The sequence below is a fragment of the Strix uralensis genome, chromosome 1, assembly GCF_047716275.1.
Source record: "Strix uralensis isolate ZFMK-TIS-50842 chromosome 1, bStrUra1, whole genome shotgun sequence".
NCBI lineage: Eukaryota > Metazoa > Chordata > Aves > Strigiformes > Strigidae > Strix > Strix uralensis.
In genome coordinates, this window is record NC_133972.1 from 30,893,178 (window position 1) to 30,915,367 (window position 22,190).

The 22,190-nt window shown below is 38.3% G+C and overlaps 1 protein-coding gene across 1 annotated transcript; it reads left to right on the forward strand.

The window, feature by feature from the left end:
* Nucleotides 1-1,073: 1,073 nt before the first annotated feature.
* EFHB (EF-hand domain family member B) lies at nucleotides 1,074-20,307 on the forward strand. The gene is given in 15 exon segments (XM_074865187.1): nucleotides 1,074-1,094; nucleotides 1,461-1,523; nucleotides 2,409-2,552; nucleotides 4,345-4,518; nucleotides 5,134-5,251; nucleotides 7,246-7,375; nucleotides 7,734-7,817; nucleotides 12,653-12,732; nucleotides 13,803-13,957; nucleotides 14,773-14,783; nucleotides 14,785-14,978; nucleotides 15,382-15,420; nucleotides 15,423-15,587; nucleotides 16,113-16,294; nucleotides 20,059-20,307. Coding segments are annotated over 15 exon segments (1,725 nt in total). The 3' UTR covers nucleotides 20,224-20,307.
* The last annotated feature ends 1,883 nt before the right edge of the window (nucleotides 20,308-22,190 follow it).

Below are 22,190 nucleotides of genomic sequence, written 5' to 3' on the forward strand. Positions count from 1 at the left end.
CCATCTTCCATTTGTAGGAAAGGGTCCTGAGATTTCAGTTTTAATTTAGCTTCCTTCATTTTAAATCCTTATCAAACACATGTTAGAGTTGAGAACGAAATGGCAACAGCTGGTAATGTTTGTTAATTAATTACGGTTAAAGTCTGTATGTTTATCTAAAATTGGTTTTGCCATCATAGGACTATAGAGAATGGAGCAGGATGTGATTAAATTTAGATGTTTTGCTGGAAAGAAGGGGAGAGTTTACTACATATCACCTGAGAGTAGAAGTCTTTGTAAGACCTGAGGGGCTTTTAAACAGTGAAGCTTGTTCAGTCTTACCCACGCTGCTTTTCTGAAATAATCTGCATCTGTTTCTAAAACGCAAATACAGTGGTTTAGATATAGAATGTGTTGACTCATTTAAGATAAAAAGGAAGAGCATTCATGTGTCCTGATATATGGGTAGTGCTGACAGACTCCTCCCACCCACCTCTGTGCTGTTGTGTAGATGGGAGTTGCAGTTTTCTCTAGAGGAACAGTCTCAGTATAAAATATTAATATTTTTATACATGTGACAACATTTGTGAAAGGGGCTTTATTTTTTATTAGAAGAATGAATAAAGATTTAAAGTTTGATCAGACTTTTGACCGTGTATGACCTTCTTTCAGCCCAAAGAAGTCACAACCTGCCTGTCTGAAAGCTGGTGGATTTTCAAGGATTTTAATAATTGGTCTAGGAAACATACTACCTCTGCAGTTGGACTTTAATTATTTTCTTATAATTATTTTCTTAGATCATGACGGTTACAGAATAGCCTGAGTGGAGTTTGTTTCCTAGCTTTCTCCAGGGGGTGAGAGGGAGATGGCGGGCGGGCTGTGAGGGGGAGGCCGGTGGGTGCTGGGTGAGAGGGAGATGGCGGGAGGGCTGTGAGGGGGAGGCCGGTGGGTGCGATGGCGGGGGTACTGCGAGGGCGGCCGCGCCGCCCGCCCCGCACAAGCGCTCTCGTCGCTGCCTCCCGGGGGCGCGGTGGCGCCGGCTGCCGCCGTTACCCAGCGGCCGGGTTTGACGGCCGCCGCGGCCCCGTGCCGCCATGGCGGAGCAGCTGCGGCCCGTCTACAAGGGGAAGTTCACCGACAGGTTTCCCTAGCTGTCGGCCGTGAGTGCCTTCGCCGAAGGGGTCCCACCGTTACCGCACAGCCGCCCGCCCGCTTCCCGCGCCTTTCTGGGGCCGGGGTCTCGCCGTAGGCTGAGGGAAGAGGCTGAAGGAGGGGCAGTGTGGGGGGCGGGCACGCACGCCTCGCGGCGGTCCACCCGCTCTCACCCCAAAAATGCTTGTCGCTCCTTTTTTCCCCCCCTTTTATCAAAACGGGGACAATGAGACAACATCTCCTGCAAGGTGTCAGATCCCAATTTGACTAGTTGTGCTCATTAGTACAGTGGGTTTGGTTATGCCTTATTTTTTGATTATATCGTTTAGGCTGGAAAGTTGCTTCTCACTGGCGATACAGCTGCAAGTTGCCTGACTGAGGTTTTACCCCGGGTGAGTTGGTTTTTCAGATACTCCTTGTGAAACTTTTGTAATGACCTCCCATTAGTGATTGTACTTTGAGACAAGCCGTATAAAAAAAAAAAAAAAAAATCAGTGAAACCTTGGTAATTTTTTCCACATCCTTTCTCTTTAGAAACTACTATTTTTTTACATGTTAGTTTTTGTCACATGGGATAATAGAGAATAGCTGGTAGGATTGTAAAGTTCTTTTTCACTCTGCATGTTTTACAAAATTCACTATGCCTGCTTAGATGGGACTAAATAGAATTGGTTTAGACAATTTTTCTCTGGGAATACAATTATAGGGTTTATTATTAGGAATTATTATTACTTCCGATGGAGGTCCTTCTTTATCAAGGCTGCCCCTCAGAATTGTGCTTCCCACTAGCCCTTCCCCATGCCCCTGAAGAGTCAGAGGGTACTGAGACACAAACAGATCCCTTAAATAGCTCTTCCTTTAAATGGATAATAATAAAAAAAACCTGGTTGAAATAATTTCTGAAATTGCTTAACTGATGGTGGAATTAAGAATCAGGTTAAAGGTTTTTGAAGTTGATAGTGTAGCATCTACTTTTCATGAAGTATACATGAAGAAGCTGTTCCCCATCTTAAATATGGAACCGGATAGCTGAAACTTAGCAACTCTCTCATTACTTCTGTTGCTGGTTTGATAAAATTTAGGCTGGGCTATGTTGACCTTATGCACAGAATATCAGTATCCGCAGAAGCGTACACATGCGTTATAGCCCTAAAACATACAAATGTTTCATTTGTACCTTTGTGAAATCACACTGAAATGGCTGCAGTAGATTTTATTTTCATTAATATTTTGTGAATATCTGCTGTAAAATTGGTTTTGCTTTGCTTTATATATAGCCCATTACTCCAGCTATTGTGCGAAAGTTTCGAAATACAACAAATCCAGCTCCTGGTGTTGAAAGAATATTCTACGGCAGAGCAGACGGTCCTGACATTGCAGCTCACTTGACACATGGTATAGAGTCATGTTCTTCACTCAGTGTAAGCATCTGACTCATTTACTTTTGTGTAAGAATGGACCGCTTAAGAATGTCCTTAATAAGAGCAACTGGTTTCTTCATAGTCGGGGATAAAAATACATAGCTGAGTGATTTACACTGCAGCATTTCACCGCTGTTGTGGATTATCTGAATTGAGGTCAATTCATAGGATTTAATTAGCATGATTGAAATAGGAAAACACTTGAAGTTCACTGACTTTTATTTTACCAGTGACTTAACTTTTGCAGTGACTACTGAATTATTTATTTCATGTCAACATTTTAGTGAACAGTCTTCTACCCACAAATTTTGCTGCTTTCTTTACTGATTGTAGAGATAAAACCTGTTGAGCTTTTAGCAAGAGAACTGCTATCTGAGAACGTGCTTATAGTTCAGTCTAATTATTCCGTATTCTTTCTTACATTTGGGTTGAAATTGATTTTGTAAGCTAAAGAGTGATACTCTGGATATGTCAGACTATTTTGTGTATATTCTTCAGAAATTATTTTTGTAATCTGTAATCAATCAACTGAAGAGATCATTGGTGATTTTGTCACATAATTGTTAAAATATCTAAAAATAACAGTTGTGTTAGTAAAATACAATTTTATGGTGCATTTCATCAGCTGGGCTTGTAATTTAACAATTTTCAGTTTTACAAATGAAGAAGTTGAGGCAAAGAGGAGTTCAGGTTTCAAAAAGAAGTCTTCAGATTGAAACACCTAAGTCCTGATATTAGAGGATGTTGAGTAGGACATTTATTAGGCATATCCAAAATGAAAAGAAAGGTTCTTGGTGTCCCTTCTCAGAAGTTTTACACTGAATGGATTGATTTGTTTAGCCTGTACTGTCTGTTGAAGACTGTTTCAGTTTGCATTATCAATTAAATATTAACTGGAGAAAGAGTCGGAATCTTAGTGGGTTTGCTAAGTGTGGGTTTGGATCAATTGTATTTGCTACTACTGCTTTCAGGTCTTCTTTATATAACATTCAACAAGAATCTAAAAATAAACACTGTCTAGAGTGCCCATTACTTTGATGAAAACTCAGACATTTTGGGAAGATCACAATACCCTGTTTTGACATTTCTGAAACCTTTTTTTTGAGGTTTTTTTTCCCCCTTGAAGTTGACCTAATTTTACGAGTAACTTCTATTGACCCAAGCCCAGTGTGTACACAGAGAAAAAAATTTTGTCTAACTTTAGTGCTAAGCTTTGAAAAACCTGATGAAGTATTTCCTGTTGGTAGTTGTCTTAGCGTGCAATATTAGTGTATATCTTGAAATATTATCTTTTAATTCTGCATTGGCAGAATTGGGAATAGGTGTTTAGAGCATAGATAATCTTAACCGCTAGACAATAGATGTTTTTAAGCATAAGCACCAGGAGACTTCATTCCAAAGATGTTATGATTATAATCATTTTCACACTTAAGTTTTGGTCATATTACAATTTGACTATAGTTTCTAATACATGCTAAGAACAGAAAGGCCACAGTCTGAAATTTTATAAATTAACAAGTGGAAAAACTTGCATAAAAATAAAAAGCTCTGTCTCACGACATGTATTTTATTGAGCTGGAAATATAGCATTGATTATTAGTAGTCTTCTCTCAAACACAGTTTTGTTTTGCAACTTGGTATATAAAATGTCAGTGTAATCATATAAGATCTCATTAGAACACTTAGGATCAAATTTTTGTTCGCGTGTATGTTGAGGAGGTAGCCATAGTGATGTGTGAATGCTTAAATTTTGCTGCTTTTCTGTATCTTGTGGTGTTTGTGATGTCTTTAGGCAGCTTCATTGATAAATCCACTTCCTAAAACTGATTTTCAACAAAGAATACAAGACAAAGAAGAAGCAATCTACTTTAGTAATCGTCAAGCATCCTTGGGCAGATCACATGATCAATCTTGTATGTTACCTAAGGGCTTGGATATAATTAATACTACATTTGGAACAAAAGTCATCCAAGTTAGGAAAATTTAGCATTAAAACATTTATTTCACATACAGGATAATCTGCAATTTAGTATCCAGCACATATACTATGCTTCCAACAATTCCAGCTTAATAGAGAAGTTAAATTCTAGCAGTTATTGAAAGGCATAAAAACGTACTAGTATTTTTCAGTTACAATGAAGAAACAGCAACTGAGGACATTTGGTGACTAGTAGGGCTTTTGTCTCTGTTCTGGAGCTGTCGTAGATTTCCCTGGAGAACTGTTTAGATAGTTAACAATTTACCTTCCTATTCCTAACTATTCTAATAGGTCTAATAAAAGATATTATCTTGTCCTGTGAATCTTTCCTCCATAGATTGGAGAAAATCGCATATGTGTTGACCATGTAGCTTTCTTGCAACAGTTATGTACATCTCAGGTTCTGTGATTTTTATTTTTTTTTCCCCTCAGTCCCATGTCATTATGCTGTAAGATTCCTATGGAATGACTGGAAATGTGGTAAGAAGTATCATTCTTCCACACTATTAGCACCTTCGCTACAAGATGTTGTTTAAAATTAAGGACCAACCAAAGAAAACACCTATCCCCCTTACCTTCCCCAACCATATATTTATTCCATACTTGCCAGGTATACCAGCTGGAGAGATTATAAATCCACCAAAAACTTCTGAGGAAGTGGATAAAGAAGCCAGAGAAGGACATGATCTGTACATTGTGTCACACAATGATTATTATGTGGGTAAGTGTAAAGGCTGATAAGAAATGGCATTAAAAGTTCTAATATAAATAAAGGTAATAGTTTTTCTTTGTGTCTTCAATATTTTGTATGCTATTGTTTGAGATATAAACTATTATTTTTTATTACTGTATTAATATAATAGAAATTATTTTTGAAAGTAGTGATGTGAAAAAGCATATGCAACTGAGAGAGCATGACCTGTTTGTAGGACTGTAGATCACTTCATGGTGGGTGTATCGGTCAGTATAAGAACTTAATGAAGGAGTTGGAAGCCTGATTTCTTTTGGGTGCTATTTGAAAGGCAAAGTATTTCCAGGAAACTAGAAATGCACAGATGCCCTGGTTGCTTATTGAGTTTGGCATTGTCTATGCCACTGAGAGCAATCTCAGGCTTAAAGCCACAGACTGTGAGCCCAACCTATTCCAGTACTTTCACCTCTGGTTCCTTCCTTTTATCAGGATCCAAAAGGAATTTCAGGACAGCTAGACTTTCTGATGGAGCGCTCAGGATCAGGCTCTGGTTACGAGGAATTTCAGACTGCTAATTGGCTCTCAGGAATGCAGGTTCCTCAGCCTACAGGATCCTGCCTGTGAGTCTGTCCCACAGCCTCTGTCTCTGCCCTTCCACTGGGCTGTGCCTCCACTGCTTCAGCCTCAGGAAGCTGTACTTGTGTGAAGAGGTCTGCTCAGGGATGGTTACCCTTTATCTCATAGGTCAGTACAGGAACAGAGTGACAAATATCACTCTGAAACGCAGTACATGTATTACTTTTGCAGCCGCTTCTATTTTTCCCAGTCCCATCCTTTCCACTTAAGCTGAGAGGGTTACTACGTTGCTGCTCTATAAGACTAGTATTATAATAAAATTGCTCATTGTGCTAGTACCAGCAGTTTTGTAGGTGTAGGCCAAACACGTAAGAAACTGCAGTACAGGTACTTCAGTTGTAATAATGTAAATTTTATATGGAGGTAGTTAGGTAGAAGTGACATTTTAGTACTGTGTTCTCTCATGGAGAAATTACTACAAGTACTAATGGTATAAATTGGCCAAACTTGTAGTTTTTTTTCACCTCTTCCCCATCTTTCCTAGGTGTTTTAGTAGAGTTCTTCATTATCTGTTTCTGTCTCCTTTGCAACTTTCATCCTGTCATGGAGAGGTCATGGAGAGGCCAATCCAAAAACAGACAGACAGAAAAAAAAAAGTAACTGTGTGCCCCAGTTCTGAACAATAGCATAAAAATTCCATGCTGCCATACAGCCAGAGGAAACCCTTATTAGAAAGCACACAGTGAATAATATTTTTTGAAAGTTCTAATTGCCATTCCTGTCAAAAGGTGATTGAAAACAGCTTGAAGAAACAGAGTGGCAGTTTCTTCTGTGACAAGAAACATGTGTTTGCTCACTTAGAGTACTTATGTGATATTCTTGTATGTGAAACTTCATTTTATAGGCAAGACTTGATTAATAGAATCATGAACAAGTAGGGTAATACCTTGTTTACAGTGAAGTCAGTGACAAAATTTCCATTGAAGTCAACATAGCAAGAGTATATCTGAAAGTGCAGTACCTCAAAAACATTTTTTTCCTTTTAGCATTATTTTTTAATAAATAGTAAATTAATGGAACGCGTCTCTGCTCAGGTATGGACGTAATAAAGTGATTTGTTTGCGTGACCCTCACTACTTAGGCTGCCAGGTATTTTTTCATTAATTGTGTTGGGCATATCTTTAGTCAGACATAAAAAGACATCCAACTATTTTACCACTGAAGCAGTTTTTGCTTTTTATTTTGCCTTTTATCTTCACTTTTGACAATGGGATTATTCCTTGCTACTTACTAAACGTGGAGAATGCAAATTAGTTCTCTTTAATTGAACAGAATTGTTAATTAGTTATTTGCTTTTGTTTCTTCATTGTTTTGTCTTAAGAATGAAGATACTTAGTACATTTTTCTTCCTGAGGTGTTTTATACAGGTTGAAACACTTTTTCCACAGGGGAAACAATAAATAGGAAGTATGACTCACCAAACTTCAGCAAGTCTTTTGTTTATGGAGTAGAAACCCCTCATTTTAAAGATGGGCGAAGCATATCCAAATCCTTAAATTGGCTCTGTGATCTGCAATCGTAAGTTGCAATGAGTTAACTAGTTAATTAGTGGTGTGAGTTCTCAAGAAGATAATTTCACATCTCACAATCCCATCCTTAGCTATATTGAACTGAATAGAAAATGTAAGGACTAATTTTCAGAATAGTTTATCCAAATCAGTTCTACCATAGTATAACAGCACTTGGCATGTCTTTAGCATTACATAAAGACACCTTTGATTTTAAATAGCAAGATTTTTCAATTAACTAAATCTGTATTTGTCTTGCAGAGGAGTTGCTGTTTCCTTCTAACACACAATAATATTTTTAATATTATTGAAAAATTGTTGAATATTGTTAAACAAATATGTATGAGAATTATTTTCATAATTCGTAGGAAGAGAGCAGCAAAAATCTTATCAAAACGAAGTGATGATTTCAAAGAAAAATTTCAGCCTCAGCTTGGAAAAGTCCTTGATCCGTAAGTAAGCAAAGATACCTTCCAAGAGCAAAATTCACTTGCATTTGCAAAGTCTCTGATATCTTTTTCTGTCTTGGGTAAAAATTATAACTGTGTGCTCAGTGCTTCCACTACAGCATTCAATTACAGAAAGGGACTTTCTACTTGCCCTAATTAGGCTGATAAGTACACATGTTACTGATGAGGGCTGTATTGTGTCTATGTGGTGGTTTTAAATCTTATTGTTTAAATGGTCTGTATCTGAATTGATCGAGTTTGCACCAAGCAAATTACAAGCACACTGCAACAACTCATTGTTTATTTGTTGTCTTTTGCAGTTACGAAGGTTCAAAAGAACTGAAATGTCTCACCTATTATTTGGGGATTTGACTGTTTTTCTTACTCTGACACTATTTTTGATCATCTTTGTTACATCACCTCTATTCTCACCTTGTTATTTCCTTGGGAAAGCACATGGAACGAAGTTGTGTTATTATCTAGCAGCATGTATCAGTCTCAGTCAAATCATTACAATGCTTCATAAACCTCAGGTGATCTGGAACAGCTTTTTAATTTTACAAAGCAGTGCTTATGAAGGGCTGCAGTAGTCCTGAGGTACAGTGTGGTCAGGATCCAGCTGTGCTATACATCTGTGGTTCCTGAATGTATACAAAAACTGTCTTTGTGGCTGCTCTAGATTTCTGCAAAACAATATCTGAAGACGTTATTGACTTTGGTATCAAAATTTAATTTTAAGCTCAAGATCACAGGCTTTAGTGACTGGAGATCTATGCCTGTAGTACCTGTGAGGAATGAACACAAATGTGAGCCAGCTTCTCCTTTCCTCTTCACTGTGTTCTGCCTTACTTTTAAGTAGACCTGGAGTGTGAGCAACATGGGGCAGTATGATCAGTCAGGAAATAGGGGTTGCAGTGCAAGCTCAAACCATGCACTAATATTAAAAGACAGATACAAGCAAACTTAATTTTATTTAGTGAATTTTACACCATCCACATCCAGTGTGTAATATGAAAATGATAAAAGATGAAATGATAAAAAGTAGTTTTTAGATTACACTGCTTCCATCTCTGTCTGGGTTGTTTGTTTGTTTGTTTTGTATTTTAGAACAAAGCACTGATTCTCCTTTCAATTTTGATCACAGAATCATAGAATGGTTTGGGTTGGAAGGGACCTTAAAGATCACCTAGTTCCAACCCCCCTGCCATGGGCAGGGACACCTTCCAGTAGACCAGGTTGCTCAAAGCCCCGTCCAACCTGGCCTGGAACACTGCCAGGGAGGGGAAAGCCACAGCTCCTCTGGGCAACCTGTTCCAGTGTCTCACACCCTCACAGGTAAGAATTTCTTCCTTATATCTCATCTCAATCTACCCTTTTTCAGTTTAAAACTGTTACCCCTCATCCTATCACGACACTCCCTGATACAGGGTCCCTCCCCATCTTTCCTGTAGCTCCCTTTAAGTACTGGAAGGCCGCTATAAGGTCTCCTTCTCTTCTCCAGGCTGAACAACCCCAAGTCTCTCAGCCTGTCCTCATAGGGAAGATGCTCCAGCCCCCGATCATCTTTGTGGCCTCCTCTGGATCTGCTCAAGCAGGTCCATGTCCTCCTTCTGTTGGGGGCCCCAGAGCTGGACAGAGCACTGCAGGTGGGGTTTCACGAGAGCAGAGTAGAGGGGTAGAATCCCCTCCCTTGACCTGCTGGCCACACTTCTCTTGATGCAGCCCAGGATACTGTTGGCTTTCTGAGCTGCGAGCACACATTGCTGGCTCATAGTCAGTTTTCCATCCACTAATACTCCCAAGCCCTTCTCCGCAGGGCTGCTCTCAACCCACTCATCTCCCAGCCTGTATTTGTGCTTGGGATTGCCCCGACCCATGTACAGGACCTTGCACTTGGCCTTGTTGAAGTTCATGAGGTTTGCATGGTCCCACCTCTCCAGCCTGTCCAGGTCCCTCTGGATGGCACATCCCTTCCCTCTAGCATGTTGACCGCACCACACAGCTTGGTGTCATCGGCAAACTTGCTGAGAGTGCCCTCAATCCCACTGTCCGTGTCACCAACAAAGATGTTAAACAGCGCCGGTCCCAGTGCCGACCCCTGAGGAACGCCACTCGTCACTGCTCTCCACTTGAACATCAAGCTGTTGACCACAACTCTTTGAGTGCGACCATCCAGCCAATTCCTTATCCACTGAGTGGTCCATCCGTCAAATCCATGTCTCTCCAGTTTAGAGACAAAGATGTTGTGTGGGACAGTGTCAAATGCTTTGCAGAAGTCCAGGTAGATGATGTCAGTTGCTCTTCCCTTATTCACCCTTATCCCTTATTCCCTATTGTAGCATTCTGCAACCCCAGCATAGAAGGCCACCAGATTTGTCAGGCACGGTTTGGCCTTAGTGAAGCCGTGTGGGCTGTCACCCATCATTTCCTTATTTTCCATGTGCCCTAGCAGAGTTTCCAGGAGGATCCACTCCATGATCTTGCTGGGCACAGAGGTGAGACTGACTGGCCTGTAGTTCCCTGGGTCTTCCTGTTTTCCCTTTTTAAAAATGGGGATTATGTTTCCTCTTTTCCAGTCATGGGAACTTCACCAGACTTCCACGACTTCTCAAATATGATGGATAGTGGCTTGGCCACTTCGTCCACCAGTTCCCTCAGGACCTGCGGATGCATCTCTTCAGGTCCCATGGTCTTGTGCACCTTCAGGTTCCTTAGATGGTCTCAAACCTGATCTTCTCCTACAGTGGGCAGTTCTTCATTCTCCCAGTCCCCACCTTTGCCTTCTGCTACTTGGGCTGTATGGCTGGAGCCCTTACTGGTGAAGACTGAGGCAAAAAAGTCATAAGAGTACCTCAGCCTTCTCCATATACCGTAACCAGGTCTCCTGTTTCCTTCTGGAGAGGGCCTACATTTTCCTGACTCTTCCTTTTATCACCAACATACCTGCAGAAGCTTTTCTTGTTGCCCTTGACATCCCTGGCCAGATTTAATTCTGTCAGGGCTTTGGCCTTCCTGACCTGATCCCCAGCTGCTTGGATAGTTTCTCTGTATTCCTCCCAGGGTATCTGTCCTTGTTTCTACCCTCTGTAGGCTTCATTTTTATGTTTGAGCTTATCCAGTGTAAGGAACTGAAGGAATTAATGCCTCAAACATTCATCGACACAGAAAACCTCAAGGACAAGCTGTGGCCTTTGTGATTAGTCTAAGGAATGTCACCCAAGGAAGTGCGGAGTGTATGGAAGGATGCACGTCCCCGCTCCCTTGTGGTTGTATTGCCAAATTCCTTAGATCAACCTCAAAGTGGGGATCATTGGCTCCATTGTGCAAGTGTGATATGATTCAGGCCTTGCTAATCACTGGCTCCCCAGTAGGCACCAGAAACCAGATGATTGCTCAAGAAGCATAAAGTCAGCAAAAATCTGTGGGAACTGGGGAAGAAGTAAAGGCAGCAGGGGGAGCACAACCACCGACTTAATTGGACACAGGGGTTGATGCTCCCCATTGCCGCTCAATGCACGCGCAGAACCCATGCTCCACCTTTTTCCTCGTCTTTCATGGAAATGAGTTTGCGGAATACCTGCCTCTCCTCATCTAGTATGCTAATCAGCTGATAAGATGAACTTAGAAGGCAACAGAGAACTTTGCTGTGTGTGCACCCACCACTCAAGATTACCAGACCTGAGACAATGCTGGAACCTGGGGTGATCCATATTTCTGTGACTCTTTCTCTTCTTTCTTTTCCTTTCCTTTCTTTTCTTTCTTATAGATTTATAAGAGACCACATTGCTTATTATCCTTTTCCAAGTTTAAGCCATTTCTACTGCAAGTAAAACATTTTAACTGGTTGTCTGGTGTTATTTCACCTTAATTTAACCCGAGGGGATCACAGAACCTTTGTGACTCTCTGGGCCTCCAGTCCAGGTCGTAACATCCAGGAGCTCCTTGTTCATCCATGCAGGCCACCTGGCATTTTTACCTGACTTCCTCTTTGTCAGGATGCATCGCTCCGGAGCTTTATCCCACGGTACTCTGCCAAGCAGATCCCTGAAGTCGCCAAAGTCTGCTCTCCTGATGTCCAGGGCAGTGAGCTTGCTGTGTGCCCTCCTTGCTGCCCTAAGGATCTTGAACTCCACCATTTCATGGTCACTGAAGCTAAGGCTGTGCTTCAGTTTCACACTTGATGGAAATTTCTGATTCATGTAACAGTTGTAATTATTAAACATAGCAATAAAATGAACATTGCATCTTTTTCAAATTAAGAAATAAACAGTTCTTTAATGTTACCAACAGCATCTTAATTTTCTGGTAAGTAAAGCTGGGACAGTTTTTCCAGATGGATATTGGCTTGGTTGCTGGTTTTGGTAGACACAAAATTGCATGTTAAAAAGCAGAGGTGTGATTCAATTTTTCCACTTTAGCCAAAAGTAGTTTATTTGGAGACATTATTTCAGTTGGAGATCTGGTTTGTCCTAAACGTTCCTATTATTTGACTAGTATGTTATAAGGACTTTTTTCACTCATTTCTGACATTGTCTTAGAAAAAAACTTATTTTAGCATAGAATGTTTTTCCTAATGAGTATAAGTGTTCAAAAAGTTAATGTTTACATTTAGTTGTGTTCTATTACAAACAGCAAATGTTCTGAACAGGTTTATAAAGGAATGCTTTTCTGCAGTGGCAACTTTGAAGCAAAGTACTTATAAATTTCAGGTGAACTATGTGTATCGTCCCAAATCATATAACAGATTATTACTTTTTTTTTAAATATAATAATACGGGATTTATTTTGGCTGTTAATAAACTATTTGACAATTAACAAAGAAATGTGCTTATTGACAGTATAGCAGAAACTATGAATGTTCCCCCAGGACGTGCATTTGGAATGTTACTCCATCGAGATGAATATGATAAGTTGAGGGGCAGAATAAAATCTTATCTTCTTTCTGAAACTATGCTGAATTAATTACTGTGGGTTGTGTAGTATATAATTTTCCTAAAATCTTAAAGGCAAGGTGCAAAAATTTAACACTGACAGTAAATTTTTGGAGGGAAAAGTTGAGAAGAATTGAAGTTGCTAGTGGGGAAAAAAAATGTCAGAAATAAAGAAACTTTAGGTTTCGGATGATGTTTTTTTTGTTTTGGTTTTGTTTTGGTTTTTAAGCCTCTGTATCTGAATGCGAGCAAAACAGGAAACAGCAGAAAACTCATATTGAGATCTAAGTGACAATTTTTAAATGGCTATTTAAATCAATTCTGTGTCTTTCCTCTTGATTTTTCCAGCACTTCTGTAAAAAGAGTAAAAATAACAAGCAATAAGAATAATAAGTTTGGAAGGTAGCAGGGAGAAAGAAAACAATGAAAATAAAAAATTATTAATTTTCATTATGACAATATTAAAAGCTAGTTAATTCAAATAGTAAATATTGGGATTGATGGTGTTTTAACATTATGTTTAATAACTAGGGAATACAGTGAGTAGTTTAGCAGCAAAAAATGTAAGTGGCTCAAAGTTACTAAGAGTTACTACCAGAGAAGGCTTGTTCAAATTCTGCATAAGCTTTTATACATGCTTTACTATGTTCTGTAATAAATATTTTAAATGTGTAGGTATGCTTGTCCTATAAGGAACAGCAGAAGGAACTGAACAAAAAAATTATTAACAAGTAGAAATAATGCATGTACATTGCTGCTAGAAGGGGATTAGGTGAGTTACTCCTATTTGTTATTGGACACTGAATTAACTTCTTGCAGTCTAGAAAGTGACCTTGCTGTCTTGGGGACTTTTGATATTAACTGCATGTGAGTAGAGAAATCATCATATGGACCATTTGATCTTTTAATGAAATGGCCATATCAGATATTCATTAGTGCTGAAAATCAGCATCCTGAAACTGAAATTCTCCTTTTCCTTAAGACTGTAAACAATTTTTTTTTAAATGTCTATTTTCTATATATGCATAACTAATTGAGGATGTGTTTATTTTTATAGGAATTGGTGATCTTCTTCAGTGCCATGTTCCATGTGAGTTCCTCCATGGTAAAGACAGAGAGAGAGCTGTCTTGACGGCAGTTCGGCAAAGTTTGAAGAAAGCTAACTATGAGAATTTTGACATATTACGAGAAGCATTCAGGCATTATGATAAGGTTAGTGCTTTGAAAAACTATAGATGTAAAGGAATGTGTGACATCAGCACTCCTGTGCTGTGGAGACACAGACATGAAGAAACAAGCATAGCAAGGCAAATATAGATGAAGACTATAAAGACAAGGTAAATTCATAGTTATTGCATGTTTAATCTACTGTGATGTGCTATGGAATTAAACACAACCGTAGCTGGAGCCTTTCACAACAGTATTTTAAATATCCAAGTTACAGTGAGCAAGGGACATACATGTGAGCAGGAATAATCCTAGCATTTTTTGCTCTTGAAAATTTGGTAGTTCTTCTTAAAAGAAATACAGTTGAAAGGATTATGTTCATATTTTCTTCCAAGCTGTATTTTTGACTGAGTCACCAAGCATCAGAAGTTCAGATCTTTTCTTCTCTTTGGAAGAAAAATGATAATTGACATTTCATATATAACATCAATTGTAATGTATACAGAATGATTGATGCCTTACTCTCAAAAGAAATCTTGTCTTTGCCTCAACATTTGTGATTAGGTTGTTATCTTGTCACAATACCCTGTCACACTCTTTTAGTCTCAAATCACTGTATTATTTAAGTTGAAAATTATTTATTGACACTTTTATATTCAGATTTCAAATTTCTAAATTATTTAGGGTTTCTTTTTTTACTCAGCAATGTTACTCGTCTGAAATGGTGTGCTTGGTGCTATATATATATATAAAATTATATACATACGTGAAAACATAAACACATCCGTGTATGTGTTCCTTTTTGGTGGAACCTTTTTATAACGGCTGTTATAACAACTGTTTTCTTTTATTTATAATAGAATGGTGATGGAAATAGACAAGGACAACCTACGAAAGTCCTGTATTCAGCTTAATCTGAATCTAGATGATGAGCTCCTGGATTCCTTATTTGACTGTTGTGATTTGGATAAAGATGGTCTGATTAATTATCTGGAGTTTACAAACTTTCTGAACTGGAAAGACAAAATGGCTGTTAAAGAGTTTGAAGAAAAAATAATTACAAAAGGTAGATGACTTAATATTGGGAAATTGTGGATGTGATCTTATTCTTACAACAGCTATTGAAAGCTATTGGAAACTTTCAATATGAAAACAAGATGATCTTGTTCTGCTGTTGTAGACTAGGTGCTCCTTTAGAAGGGTAGGATTTAGAGAGTGCATTTAGTCCTTGCCTACCACCAGCAGAGCCTCAGATAGAAATGTATTTCAGAACCCTGGAGTCTGTTGCATATTGAGAATGTCCCATAAATCAAGAGAAAGTAAAAAACCTCTTAGAATCATTACCAGAAATGCCGATTAATTATGTTACTTACTTTATAGTTTTTCAAGGATTCAAGCAATGTCTTTTACCTCTTAGTCTATATTGTGCTGATAATAAACCTTGGCTGTACCATAACTTTTGTTTATAGGGAAAAAACTAGATGTTCCTCTTCTGCCCGAAGACACAAAGATAATGATGAGCCACTGCTGAAGCAGGAAGATATTCTGTTAAAAGAACCGGGAAGCTCAGAAAAGACAGCAGAAATGCTTACAAGATCAACAGATCATGTATTTGCAAATTATCAAACAACTTCTTCTCAGTACAATGCTGTAGTAGGTGGTCTCCCAACAACCTGTAAGTACAGTGGACTGTACTCACTTCTGAGCATTATTTAAGACAGAATCAGGAACAAGTTTTAAAATATTGCTACAGGTTCTATTAATGTACAATAGTGAATTAATTTATCTAAACTAAGTTTGTTTAGGACCATGGCTTGGAAGCTGGCATGGCTTGGATGTTTGGCATGGTTAATCCATTCAAAATGCGAAGGTTAATCTAGATGTCTTTGAGAAATTATGCTGATAATTTTAAGAGAACAGTGTTGTCTTGGAATCACTTAAAATGTTTTCAGCTGGAAGTACTGGATAAGTAGAATATGACTGCAAGATTTCCTGTTGCAGTGCTTCATGATGTAGCTCAATCTAGGAATTCTAAAAATATGAAAAAAAGAGATGAGGAAGAAAATTATATAACTTGTTATTGAACCTATGTGAGATGAAGCATCAAATTTGTTCTTACTTCATACAAAATGTTTTATCCTCCCTGGTGCTATCTTTACATACAGGCTTTTCCATGCTACCTCTTGATTGATTTCCATAGGTTATCCAGTGTGTGGTGTTCCAACTATTCGTTCAGCTATTCCTGCTTCTCGAATTCGCCGCATCAGTGACAGAACTAACTATGGTGATGAGGCCAGTGCTTATGCAGTATTGTTCCCTTCTGTCTTCAGTCGGAAGGGAGTGTATGAAAGAGACTTTTTAAAAACAAGACCAAAGACAGAGGTATAGTGCATTTCTTCAGAATATTCTTCCAAGGTAAATGTACCTCTAGCCATGTGGGAGTGGAAAGTCATATTATCAGATAAACAGATTGTAAAATTCATTGTTGCAACATTACTGTCTTTACATCCATTCAACTATCTGAAAAATATGTACTCTTCACATTCAAAATTATTCATAAATGTGGTAGATAATAATTTTACTGAGATCCACCTTCAATAAGTAATATAAGGAAGTACATCAGGTTGTTGCTGCTCACGTGCTCAAATGCTGTGTCGAACAAGGGTTTGTAATTAGTCTAGGGCTCAAGAGTCTATGACACATCATTTCTGCAATGTGAGAAGAGCAGATAAAGCAGTTGTGAAATTTCCATCCTTGCACATAGTCAAATTTCTGAGGAAGGGCTCAAGCAGCGAGCAACATGCTTTAATGGTAAAGTTAGCCCTGCTTTGATTATGTGGTTGGATGGATGATCTCCGGAGATCTCTTCCAACCTGTTATTCTATGAGTAGATGCTGTTAAAAGCCCCACAAGAAGATTTTTACAGGTGTGTAAAACTAGTTTCTATTACAGAGGAAGGTTCAGTGGAAAACTTTATCCTAGGTGTCTCTCTTCAAACAACCTTGCCGATTTTGCTAATGGCAAATTCAGCAAACTGCTTGAATATACTTCTTAAGTGCTCTTCTGAGTCATGGTCGTAGGCTCAGATCTACAAAGGGCTTATACAGTGATAGAGGATATAGGGAGTCACTCACCAATGCTGTGCCATCTCATCTGTCTGAAGAGAAAGGTAGGATGTGAGACTGTAGGGATTTCTTGGGGACTTTTCTATCTGATATGTCTGGGGGCTGCTACCACTCTGTTACAGCCCAGAGTTCCTCCCACAAAACAACTTTGTTTCTTCTTCAGTATTATTTACTCTTTTGCTTCTACGTTTATATGCATTTTCTAGTGAAAAAATACTAAGGTAACTTCATTACCTGAAATACAATTTATGAGACAATTGTAACAAAACATGAAATTCCAATCTAAAATCAGAAAAGAAGCCTTGACAACCTCTCCCTCTCTACTAGTCATTATATTAAATATTCAGTCAAATTTGAAAGTGGATCTGGAACTTGAGCGCTGGGGATGTAAAAGGTGTGGTGTCATGTTCTATCCATATTCATAAAATGGCTTGTCAGAATGTTGTGTACGTGAGCACTTACCATTTTATAATCTAGCTCTGAAGCAGGAAATCCATGCATGCAGAATATAGCTAACAGTAAATAGAATTCATGCTTCATTGAGAAGCTCATTATACCTGTCAAACACTAGACAGAACTCTTCTCTGAAGTTATAATGTGGCCTGAGATGTCATACTCCATTGGAGACTATACAGGCTGTACAGAGTTCAGTACAGAACCACCTCTGAGTGTATTAAATCCTCCTATACTCATGAAATGGACTGTTTCAGTATTTTAGTGATGGTCTTTGATTTATTTTGGTATGGGTGAAGTGCTAAGGCTTGGACAACAGGCCCAAGCCTGAGTTGACCTATAGATGAATCCTGCATATTTTATAACTGATAACCATTGTGCTAGTAGGTATTGTACTAAGTTATAACAACCTACTTATGCTGGTGTAAAAAGTGCTAAAGTATTGAAATACTGCAGCCTGAACAACAGGCCCCAAGCTGAAGCTGCTAACTTAGCATGTAGTCATTAGTAAAATATGTAAACTCGCTAGTGAAAGACAAAATATAATCAGTAGAGAGGAGAGAATGTATCCGACTTTCCTTTCGCAGCCTTCTTCAAGGCTGAGAACCCAAGTATTTGGCCTTGTTAAAAACTCCCTTGGTCTCCCCCCTCGAGCCCTGGCCAAGCTTTGGGTGGAATCCAACAGGAGAATAAAACTTTCCGCTCAAAACAAAGATGCCAGCTATTCTGGCTTGTCGATCTCTGGTATATAAGACTGGGCCCGTTCACAGCGACTTTGGAAGCCTCACCTATGGGTGGACGCACCGCGTAGGATTTCCCACTTGCCGGGACTGGCTCTCCAAATCCTCGCTGTAACCGGGGCTCTCCAGCGTCTGCGGATCTGGATGATGATGATTATATATGCAAGTGGTGATATATTTCTCTTAATTATTATTCTCTCTCTCTCTCATGTAGTAATGATTTGATGCATTACTCTGTTTGTTGCTTTAAGTGCACTATTCTGCTTATTCTTACTGCATGTTCTCTGTATTACGCTGTTACATTACTTGTAACTATCACTAGTAAAGTACGCCTACTCCTTTCACTCTGGTGTCCGAGTTTAATTGGTATCCTTAATCAGCAAAACAATGGGGCATTAATATTTTCAAACATGCTAATGAAATTATATGAAAGCCAGAGTCATTTAATACTACTAGTTTTTGTATAGGCCTGTAGAAATGAATGCAAATTCTGACTATAAAGCAGCTTCGAAAAGCTGTTACAAAAGACCAGAGTAGTTCTAGGGCCGGCTGTTTTCTTCACTGGAATTCCTCCTAGTCTATTGAAGAGAATAGAAGAGTAATAGTGTGTAATTTATATTCAACATGATCATGTTAATAATAGGTAAGGGTTGGTTTAACCCCATGTGCACATCTGATACTCTGTGGTTTAGTCAGTGATTATTTTATGGCTGTTGATGAGTCAGGACAGAGTTGTATTTTAACAAGGTGAAGCCAAGTTATGAGAGGCTGTAGGCCTTTATTGCCCCTGCAGTGGTGTCCTGTAATGAAATATTGCTTTTAGTTTAACTTTTAAATTTCACTAGCTTGTTGAAGACATTAGACCAAATCTGGTTTGTTTTCCTTGTGAGTAATGTTATTGATTTAACTGAAACAACACCTGTGCTTAAAGAAACAAAATTTAGTCTATGTTTTCCTCCTGTAATATCAGCTGGCGTAAACTGTCATAGATGAAGCTGCAGATTTGCTGTGCTGTGAATCAGGCCTATATTTATACAAAAGTTTAGAGAAGGATGTCAAACAAGGTTAATTTGACTGTGTTAAAGGTCTTACTTTATCAAAGCATGCATAAAATCTCCAGAGCATAAATATAGACACACATGCACACACACAGGATACAACTGAAGAAGCCAAACATTTGCTAATACTAACAAAAGCACAAGTCATGTCAATATTCTTCTAAAGCCACCTTCCTCTGATGAGTCAACAAGTCAGTGTAATGAGGCATGTAGCAGGAAGCATCCAAGTGGGAAAATACGGGAAAAAAAAAAACTTCTGTTGGATTACTTTGGTGTAAAACTACAGCAAGACCGAAAGTTGATGTGAACCATTTCATTTTAGTCACTTCACCCACTTATCTATACCACCTGAAGATCTTGCATATAGTATTCTTGCTGTGAAATGCAGACAATAATATAATCTCATTTATGTTGATAACTGCAAAGAGTAAAAATTCAGTGGATAAACAGGACTTGACTTAGGGCTTTTAAAAAACGTTTACTTATCCCTGAATTTTCTGTATTTGATTTTTCCAATGTTGAAGTTGCAGCAAGATTACTTTATTAAATAAAGACAATTTTGTATACCCCAGCTTTCATCCCACTAAGATTCAGATTTACTTAAATAGGAACTTCTTTGGTTAAGGATGCAGGATGTGGTCTGTAGCTTTTATTTAAGAGTGGGAAAATACTCTTTGGCAAATAGAGATTGCTAATATATGTAAAAGCCAGACTCTATATAGTTTAAAGAAACTGTGAACCAGAATTACATGAATTGTATTATTTTGTAGATTGCACAAATTCTCCGCAACATCGGCATGAACATTTCAGATGGAGGGTTTGAAGAGATATGGAAGCAAGCCTGTATGAAACATCACGAAGAAGAGGTTTGTGCAGAAAGCATCAGGAATGTACTGAACGAGATACATGGATCATACACAAAAAGCAGTTGCTAATTCTAGTCTTTGGGCATTGCATTTATTTAAATTGACATCAGTCATAATTCTGATGCTGAATACAATAAACATTTTCAATAACATGTTTACAGAACTGGAATTCACTGTTTATTGTGTTTCTGAATAGTGGATTCACCACATATATATGAATCTTACTGCTATCATTGCAGTTAGGAACTGATATCCATAGGAATAAGAGGATACAGCATATTTGTAAATGGAATGCAAATATTTATCTTACATTCATTATATTTTTTTACAGTGTTTCTAAGTTGAAATAATAATACTTTTGAGCATGGACACATTTTGCATTTTTGGATTTATTTTTTTCTCTTATAAACAGAAGGACACTTTTGAAAGTACTTAAGATAAATGTTTCAGATATGCAAGACATCTTAAAGATTATTATCATAGAATGGCATCTTGCCTTGCTTCTAATGTTCCATAATTTGTTGCCAGCAAAATGGTAGCTAACAAAGATCTGGTTGTGGTAAGATATTTGACATGTTTAAAAATTCATGTGAGAAAGTACTTTACAGTAAGATATTAAGGAAACTACATAGTCATGAGTGTGGGATTTTAAATGTTGCTATGAAATAGACTCTCTACGAACCAATTGATTAAGTGCAAAAATAAATGGTCAGTTGTGTGGCTGAGGGCTCATATTCTTTATGCAAGCTTATGGCTATTAGGTAATATTTAGCTTTCACAAACAAGAAAAAAGAACGGATATTTAGAGGTGTAAGTGCCCATGACATAAAAACACAGGCTAGGTAGTCAGAAAAGTTTGGGAGGTCTTTCAGAGAGCTAAGCATTCACCTGTGACCAATGCAATTTTTTGGGAAGAGGCATCTTCATAAATGACAAACACTTGAGAATCATTATGGAATGCCAATAGATACAGATGAAGTCCGGTAAGAATAAACAATGGAAAGTAAGTAATACTAAAATCTGCAACTGTGAATTGGAATGTTCACTCTTCACCTGCAATACTGAGCTTGGTATAAAACAAATGGAAATTGTTCAGTATTGACAGTGAGAATGATTACTTGCAGACTTTTTCAAATTAATTGAAATATCCTTGCTCAATGTAGTCTTAACATGTGGGATTGCAGGAAGGATACCACTTTGTCACCTATTGGTACTTTAAATATCTTAGTAAGATTTGGAGGATGTCAGCCAAAAGTTTTACTGAGTGCTATAATGTAAGTAAAGGTTCTATATATCTTAAATACTAGGAATGCACGTGTGATGCCAGCTTAAAGTTTCATTGTAATGCCTTACTCAAGTGATAGTTAAGATTCGTCTTTTGCCAGTGTTCTAGGAGCTTGTAATTTACTAGCTTGTTATGTGAGATCCACAAGCCAGGCCCTTTTGTACGTTATTATTGTAGCTGTCTTACATCAAGTAGAAAAAATTTGCTTTCTGGTATCTCCAGGGAGCAGATGGTGGAAATGCTGCTTGATGAAGGCAGTTTCTTTCCTGCTCTGAATGAAAGTTCTTGTGTGCCGTTGTTGCCTTGCCTTCCCATCCTGCTGGAACTCTGTGCATGCACTGGGAAGCGTGCAGGAAGCAGACTGTGACTGGCCTAAGTGAAATGACAGAAAGATTAATGTACTGCTAATTTCAAGTGAATGTGTTATGTCAGGATTTCATTACCTCCAGTAATTCTCTAAAGCTCCTCTTCTGCTCGTATAAGGTGGGAGAGAAGAATCCTTTACCTTCATTGCAGTGCGCTTCCAAAAGCATCGGACATAATTACTTTTAAAAAAAGTGCTGTTTTTCTCCTTCAATAAAAAATTTTAGATGAAAGGTTTAAACTCACTTCAGGGAAAAATGAAAAAAACAACAGATCTCTGTGTGTGTATATATATATGAGATCTGTTGTGTTTGTTCAGCAACTGGAAATTCTGTGTACCCTATTTTTTAAATCTACTGTAAAGATACCCACTTTCATTCCTCTACTT